The 8,115-nt window shown below is 46.6% G+C and overlaps 1 protein-coding gene across 5 annotated transcripts; it reads right to left on the bottom strand.

Annotated features, from left to right (window-relative positions):
- Positions 1-1,467: 1,467 nt before the first annotated feature.
- LOC147883306 (putative glucan endo-1,3-beta-glucosidase A6) lies at positions 1,468-5,389 on the bottom strand. 5 transcript variants are annotated; one of them, XR_015543793.1, is made up of 4 exons: positions 4,652-5,258; positions 2,157-3,449; positions 1,913-2,014; positions 1,468-1,758 (listed from the first exon to the last, which is right to left on the bottom strand). XR_015543793.1 is itself a non-coding variant. In XM_087399836.1 (4 exons), exons 2-4 carry the CDS (start codon positions 4,728-4,730, stop codon positions 1,977-1,979), a joined length of 1,410 nt encoding a protein of 469 aa, XP_087255962.1. In that variant the 5' UTR covers positions 4,731-5,089; positions 5,273-5,389; the 3' UTR covers positions 1,468-1,976. The 5 variants fall into 5 exon arrangements, 4 of the variants coding, with proteins under 4 accessions (XP_087255962.1, XP_087255963.1, XP_087255964.1 ...); XM_087399836.1 differs by adding an exon at positions 5,273-5,389 and having other exon boundaries at positions 1,468-2,014; positions 4,652-5,089; XM_087399837.1 differs by adding an exon at positions 5,273-5,383 and having other exon boundaries at positions 1,468-2,014; positions 4,652-4,744.
- Between the last annotated feature and the right edge of the window lie 2,726 nt (positions 5,390-8,115).

Here is an 8,115-nt window from a genome sequence, read left to right as displayed (position 1 = left end):
AGAGGGACCACATTCTAACGGGTCCCTCCTTGCCAAGAGTACTGGGTGTATGTCTTATGAGCTGAATTACATGAGATATTGGAGAGGCTCCTGCCTCCTTGCAGAGGGTATTTGCTGTATCTACATGATGGAGACGCTCCTGCATTGGAAAACTGCATAGGCTCCCTAAAAGCGCACAAATGTATCCTCCATCGTGCTGCTTCGTGAACCGACATCTGTGCCGCTATGTGGACATAATCGGAGGAGTGCCGAGTGATGGCTAAGTGGCCAGCTGACCAGGCTCCTTCCTGCTAACCTGGATGATAACCTGGATGACGGGCCAACTGCCTGCCGATTGACCCAAGCCTTTCTTGGCTAGTTGTTCCTTTGATTGGCCTTGGCTTGGTTAGTTGTTCCTTTGATTGGCCTTGGAAGTTGGTAGGCCATTGGCTATTGGCTGAAGTACATGAACGTCTTCTACATGGCTGCTTTGCGAGCTGCATGATTAGAGGAGGCTGAGGGATGGGTTAGTGGCCAAATAGCCTGGCTGACCATGCTCCTTCCTGCTGATTGGCATGGTATGCACAAACTCTGGAGGCTACAAAACTGGCCTAAGTCGGTTAATTACAAACCTTTGGATGGCCTTAGAGGCTGGCCAATGGCTATAAGCTGAAGTACATCACATGATGGAGAAGCTCATGTATCGGCCTGGAGGAAAACCCTGCACAGGTTCCACGATCTGCTGCTATGTGGAGGAGGCTGAGTGATGGCTAAGAAGCCGAAAGTTCAGGCCCTTATGCAGTGGTGCTAGACTACATTACTGACCAAGCCTTGGTTAGTTGTTTCTTTGGTTGGCCTCAACGGCTAGTTGATGGTGCCCTTTGTCAGTTGGTGCCCGGCCTCCGTGAGCTAGCCCAAAATGATCTCTAAAATGGACGCAGTTGCTTGGCCTAGGCTCTTATATCCCCTGATGATGGACAAGCAAATGCATTGCACCTCGGATGGTCAGAGTATATCCACTGTGGATGCATGTGACACAGCCAGTCATTGTATAAATGCTTTGCATCACTCGGCACACCACATCCTGGAGCACAACCACAGCAGCCCAAGCCGTCATGCACTTCATGTGACTATTTGCCATCCTTATGCAAGCAGTAGGTGTTGTGTGTTCCAAAATTGAAGCCTTCAGGGTCAAGTTGCAAGTTGACTTGCAGCTAATATGTTACTGTTTCCTATATCCTTATTGTCCAAACGCCTTTAAGACTCTTCCCAATTCAACATGCATATAATTCTAGTCACATTCATAGGTTCCTCTATTCCTTGTGATTCATATACCTCTCAAAGTTAAATCGGAAATAAGCCCATATAGCTCTCAAGTCAAAACAACCAAGCCTTCACCAACCTGAACTTCTAGACCAACATGCTTCAAGTAATGAGAACTAAAGACATTGTGAATTCAAATCATCTGAGGCAAATCTAGCTACCTCCGACATCCTCCCCCAACAATCCAAAACTAGGAAAAAAAACCAACGTAGAAAAATCACTGGTCTAGACTGGATAATCCCATTTGATCCAACACCGAGATTCATTATTTGGAGCTTTAATCGGCCAAAAAAACAGCGCGATGTTTTAGTCACCCGTGTGAACTCGCCATTGTAATATATATTAATAATAACTGAACATATGTGGGCCTGCAACTTAATCGTAACGTTCGAGCAAGGTGCTCATTTTCAAGAGGGGGGATATTTTGGAGGCAGCGTCCAAATTTCTTGAAATATGCTGCAGCGCACGACAAAAGAAATTCGTCAGAGTTGCTGCAAAATAACTGTGGCAAAAAATCAGGCGCTAGGATTTTGTAAGGTAGCTGATCAAGGATTAGCACATCCATTTGTTGCAGGCAGACACGCAATAAGAATCTAGTAAAGATTGCAACCCAGAAATGGCCGTTCGAAGTCGAAAGAAACATGCCTCCAAGAATGATTGGTACAGGCGGAAATTTAAACAAAGGTCGGCATAAATTTACACGAACCGTAACCTGCAAAGAAAGGACTCAATTGTGAACATCACAAGACCGGCAGCACCCAAAAGCATAAAAGCTCAACATTGTGTCGGCATTGCCGCTTCTTTATGTTCACAATCGGACGAAGAGAAAGGAGAACTGATGACATAATACTTACTTGGATCATGAGTGGTGAGATTTGCAGCTCCTCCAAATGCACAGGTGGCTCCAGTCTTCTTAAATTTGTTGTAATAATCGTTGAAGGCATAGGATGCATGTGCAAGGGTGGTGTTGGGGAAGAAGCACTTTTGACCTGGCTGGATTGGTTTGCAGTCGGCAGAGCCCTGGCCGCAAGCATAGCTCAAAGCTCCTGCCAGGCTTGCGATGTCTATCTTTGGGTTGGCGACACACCATAATTTGAGAGTTCCAGGGGGTGCTTCAGGTGGCCCGGGAGGCAAGGGCTTGTACTGTGAATCATTCAGTGTGCCGAGGAGATCAATATCGTAAACACTGGATCCATTGGGATAAAGAAGACCCCAATTGCGCTCTGTCGTTGGGCCTGGCTTGAGATCCTCGTTGAACAGAGCAAAAATGTAGGTGTCGATCACTTCTCCGGGACGTCGAGGAGTTCCCAAAGCTGGCTTTGCCAGCATCTTCCTGACCATTCGGCGATTGTAGAGTGCTGCATTGTAGATGCTTGCGCCTCGCTCATCCAAATCTTCGCGAGTCGGCCATCCTGTTTCGGCGATCGTAATCTTCACGTCGGGGTAACCGAGTTTGGCCATGGCGGCCACGACGGCGTCGAGCTGCTGGTCGAGGAGGTTGTGGTACTGGAGGCCGTTGAGGGGGTCGGTGTAAACGGAGGCGTTAGGGGCGAAGAGGACGAAGTCGAGGGAGATGTTGATGGGGTCACTCTCACGGGCGAAGAAAGGGTAGACGTCGAGGAAGAGGGACGAGCGAGTGCGGTGGAGGAAGCGGAGCAAGGGGGAGAGGACGGGGTGAGCGATGTCGGGACGGAAGGAGGAATTGGAAGGGGGGGAGGAGACATGGAGGATGCCCATGGCGTGAGGGGTGCTGACCTTGATCTTGTCGAGCTTGAAGTGCCGGAGGGAGGAGTGCAGATTTGACATCGCCGGAACGAGAAACGGCCATGTCGAATTGGAACCAGAAAGAATTTCGTTACCGACGAGTAGCGTCCGGATTTTCGTGTGCGGGTAGAAGACGGAGATGTTGCGGAGAACGAAGAGATGAGCTAACGTTTTGTTAGTGGCTACGGCGATGATCTGCTCGTTGGGAAGCATGACGGAAACTTTGATCGACGAGTTGGCCAACGCTCTCAGAATTACTGGATTCGCGTCGTATATCTTCACTTTGCCGATCTTCATCCTCTTGATGTGCTCCACCGCCTTCTCCGGCGGCAGGAGATTGTCCCCGAGCTGTCCATAACACACCCCGATCGTGTACCTTGCCTCTGCCAAGATGAAGCGTCCGGCTCTTTCTTCAGAACGTTACACAAATTTTCGACGGAATCTTTACACTTTTTTCGACGGGATTCTCGACGCATCACGATGTATGATGTGCTGCGTCGACAATTCCGTCGAAAATTTCCCTCAACAGGATCGCTTCAGAACCTTTTTCCACACGACGCACTAACGCACAATATATGGACGAATTCGTTCGACCAAAACACAGACCAGATAACCCGTCAATCTGTTGTACAGAACCCCGATTGTACCTCTGCCAAGATGAAGCGTCCGAACGTTTCTTCAGAACGTTACACAAACTTTCGACCGAATTCTCGACGCGTTCGTGCTGCGTCGAGATTTCCGTCGAAAATTCCCTCAACAGAAGCACCTTCAAAACCTTTTCCACACATTTTCGACGCACTCACACACAACGTGAAAAAATTCTTTCGGCCAAAACACAATCTGATGTGCAGAGAACACTACCTTTAAGCGTAACACATCCACACATTCTTGCACGGATGCCACGGAATTCTCAGACGAAATACTACCGTACGCAGGATACGTTACCCGATTCTTGGACCGAATTCCGTGAAACTATCCCATCAACGATATACCTAGCTTTCGGGGAATCTTGGACACAAATCTCATTAGCCTAGTTAGTTCACTTAGTTGATGTATTCTTACACGAACATCTACGGACTCTGCGGTCATCATACAAGCGCTGGACGGAATCGTCACTGCACGTGACGTCCGCACGAGACATTGCTCAGTTCTGGACGGAATTTCTCACGGGTTCCTCGAAGGCGCAATGCGGTGACGGATAAACGGGTTACGGCTATCGTCTCCCTCTAGACACACACAACTCTTCATCGTCTGTGTTACAGACTGTAGTCATCCCACACCGTTGAGTCCTTACCCCGACGGACTCTAGCCTCGACACATACATTCGGTCCTATTCTCCACACTCTAGTCTCTACCCTCAATAAAAACATTCCAGAGACATCGACGAACTTCCGCAAGGATATGCATTGGTAACGGGAACATAATAAAAACTTCACAGAATAGAGATCGACGGATTTCCACAAGCAGTGCAAATAAGATTTCAAAGAAACACCGACAGATTCTAACAGACGATTTCTTGAAATAAAATCAACGGATAGAGATAGACTTGGGTATTGCAAATCCCAACAGACAAGGATTTCCTTACCGATGTGCGGCGCTAGCATCAAAAGGATAAAAATAGCCAAAAGTCCGCATAGCTCGGGCAAGTTTTGCAGCCGCCTCATTGTCTCGGTTTTAGCTGCCAAGAAACACGCGCCTCGTTAGCAGCAGGGCTTGTACTGTAGTCTGCTGGTGCTGGATTCTTTCTAGAATTGATATAGTAATGCAACTTCAAACGAGATCGATCCGTGGAATATGGATGCGAAGTTTCTTTCGCCTGTTTCTAAAAGCTTCTCTTTAATAAAAATCTCCAACGGTATTCTCATCTCGCTGGACGCTTTTTGTCTACAACCAAATTCAGAGCCGCGCCCTGCTCTTCTTTATTCTTCCGTCCATGCATCATGAGATCAGCAGCCGCCGGCAAGCGATCGGATGGCGCCTATTTATTTTTGAGGCAAGACAAGATGCTACCTCGGCCCGCCGGCTGGTGTTTGCAACGTGCATTGATCAGAAATGCTTGGGGAGCGGAGCGAATGCTCCTAGCGCCAGCTGTTGGGAGCGCGAGGCTCGACGAAACAAAAATCGGGGGAATGTTGACGGAATCGACGTGTTGATTGAAGAAGAAGAACAACAACAACAACAAGAGGCAAAAGCTGTGAGAGCATACCGAGAATCGACAAGTGTGGACGGGAATGCGAAGCGTGTAAAGTCGATGGTGAAGCGGGGAGAGGTAAAAGCGTGAGAGCATGCGGTGAAGAAGCTTGAAGGTTGGAAGGAAACGAGAGAGTGAGGTGAGGGTGACGAGAAAATCGATAAGGTTTGGTTGACTTTTAAAAGTGGTTTAGTGGTATCTTGCCATCATCCTCAATCCTTTAACTTTTGTACTACCTCCATTACCACCACCACCACCCTCCTCTGCAGTCCGTACCCCCTTCGGCACTCCCTCCTTCGCTAGCACACCTTCAAATTATGTCCTCCCACATTTTTCATTTCCACCTCTCCCACATATTTTCTCCACTTTTTCACTTCCCTGCGTTTTTAGGCAATTTGGTTGGACACATCGGCACACATCCTGGGGAAAACGCTTCAACCTTTGACACCCCAGCTTTTGTGATTTGCTGAGGAAAATGTGTCTTCTCCCACGCGTGCACCGTCATCGCCAAGACCTCCACGTGGCTGCCACTATGGCGCCCACATGCATTGCCACACGGTACGGTTGCCCATGCATTGTCCTCGGTGCCGGCACCATCACCCCGGTCGTGACCGAAGGAGGCTTCCAAAGGTCCTCGAATCCATACAAGCACACAGATGGCATAAAAAGCCATCGCCAACCCCTTGATGATCACACACGTGAACTCAAGCAAGTGATGCAGCTGCACCCAAGGTGCACACATTTGAACACTCCCTTATAGAGTGGGTTTCAACTTCTCGACACATATGCCATGCTTTGTGTATTGCCACCAGCCTCAACACTAGAAGATCGGAAAATTGGCTTGCTATTTGAGCATTTTAGGCCTAGTATATACCGCTCAATGTGTGCCCAATGTAAAGGCAAGACATGGCAGTCTTCAATGGTAGGGTATTTACACACCACCCAAGCAAGAATCTTTTAAAAAGTTAGTATTCAATGCATTGCTGACATGGTGGATGCCCAAGTCTAGAAAGCCAAATATGGCCGCACAAGAAATTACTTATCATGGGCACCAATCAAGTGCCACCTCAACATAAGAAATGGAAAGATGTTTGGCGATCTGTAGGGTGTTCCACCCACCACTAACAAGGTTTCTTGTAAATAAAAATTTTATCTTTTTTAAACTCGCAACCTGAGTATATTAAAAAGAACAATGGAAAATAGATTATTCGCCACATTGTCATCCTCTTTGGGTGCCTTTTGTGTGTAATAGTGTATTGAGCTCGAAGCTTGATTCTAGTGCTCGTGATTGAAAAATTGGCATGCTACCTAAACATTTCAAGGTCCTTGACAAATTTGGTAATCCCAATGGTCATCTATGCTCTAAATTTTCTAAATACTCTTTGAATTTGTCACTGCATAAGGTAAGCATGTTTGAACAAATGCATAGCCTTGCCGACTTATGCCTACATCTAGTCAAATCTGTTCGAGCAAGAATGCACTCTTACCCCTTTCCTAAGCTCCTTGGTTCATTCTTTCTAATTGAAGTCTAGAGACCCTCCCAACCATTACATCATTCCTCCATCTGCACTTATGACTACCTTACCATTTGTGGGGGCTCCACCCCTTTGCTTGTCCAAAGGGCACCCTTGTCCTTGTGTACTTGCATATGTAGGTGAGTGTAGAAATAAACAAGCATTAGATCATGAGAGAGAGAGAGAGAGAGAGAGAGAGAGAGAGAGAAGAGAGAGAGGCTCTAAGCGTGCATCCCGACAAGCTCCTCAAGGCAAATATCAAGTATTCCCATTACAACGGCTTGCTTAAGAACAAAGGGACAACTTGCACAATTGGAATCTTGAGCTATGGAGCTCCAATTTGGAGGGGTATAAGCATTAAATCCCAAAATACAAGCCAAAATGGCCTTCTTCAAATTTGCAGGGTGCAACAAATTTGGTAGGGATGAAACCCTAAACCAAGATGGCTTTTCCAATGTGGCATTGCAATGCCAACTGAAGACATACTACCTCGATCGGAAAAGTGGCATGGCAGTGGCATTTTGAAATCATGCAAATTAACATGGCTTGGAAATGCTATTTGCCCCCCCTCCCACGCCTTCTAGTTTTGGAGGCACCTCTCTGAAAATGTATGCTTTTGTATTTCCCCCTCTCCAATAATCATTTGTGGCATTGCGACTATTGGTCATGTTCGTTTCTTTTGCACCCTACCATATGTTAACCATAACTTTTTTGTGTTAGTCACCCTAAATACCCAACCCCACTTACTGTGGGAAATACCATTGCATCCAATACGTTGTCTAATGTAGTTTGGCAGTCTTCCCTCTTGACTCGAGCACACTAAGGTTATATTGCATGTTGAAATTGAATATAATTCCTAATGACAATTATGGAGAGGGAGAGACTCATCTAAGAGTCCTAGCACATGAGAAGAGATAGGATGAGAATGGATCCATCCTAGTTCTATGGATATGTTCACATCCTAAACCCCAAAGGACATGTGCCAATGTACCATAGCACTAACTTTGAAAAAGATACTTTTCCTATTTCTAGATATATTTCAGCATCTTAAACCCCAAAGGACATGTGTCAATGTACCATGGCACTAACTTTGAAAAAGTCAAATTTCATCCCATGTACATCATAAACCCACACTTGACCTTGAGGTTTAGAGCCTCGAAAAAAGTATAGTGGCTTATCCCACTCTGCACCAAAGGACATGTGCCAATGTACCTTGGACTAGGATTTAAGAAACTACTTTACCAACCAAAAGTCATAGACACTCCCCTCCTTTGGGTCTAGAGACTAGGAAAAAGTAGTGTGGGTGATCCGGTTTGGAATGTGTTCAGAGTAAGAATTAAGAAC

The sequence above is a fragment of the Dipteris shenzhenensis genome, chromosome 28 (assembly GCF_047967505.1).
Source record: "Dipteris shenzhenensis isolate YYH24624 ecotype China chromosome 28, Dip_SZ_1.0, whole genome shotgun sequence".
In the NCBI taxonomy this organism is placed as follows: Eukaryota; Viridiplantae; Streptophyta; class Polypodiopsida; order Gleicheniales; family Dipteridaceae; genus Dipteris; species Dipteris shenzhenensis.
This window is presented reverse-complemented; position numbering and strand designations above follow the sequence as displayed.

Excerpts from the sequence above, each read along its gene's own strand:
- LOC147883306 (XM_087399836.1), bottom strand. The coding sequence starts at position 4,730 with ATGAGGCGGCTGCAAAACTTGCCCGAGCTATGCGGACTTTTGGCTATT. Across the intron at positions 3,450-4,651 it reads GATGCTAGCGCCGCACATCG|AGGCAAGGTACACGATCGGG; the intron begins GTAAGGAAATCC and ends TCATCTTGGCAG. Across the intron at positions 2,015-2,156 it reads TCTCACCACTCATGATCCAA|GTTACGGTTCGTGTAAATTT; the intron begins GTAAGTATTATG and ends CTTTCTTTGCAG.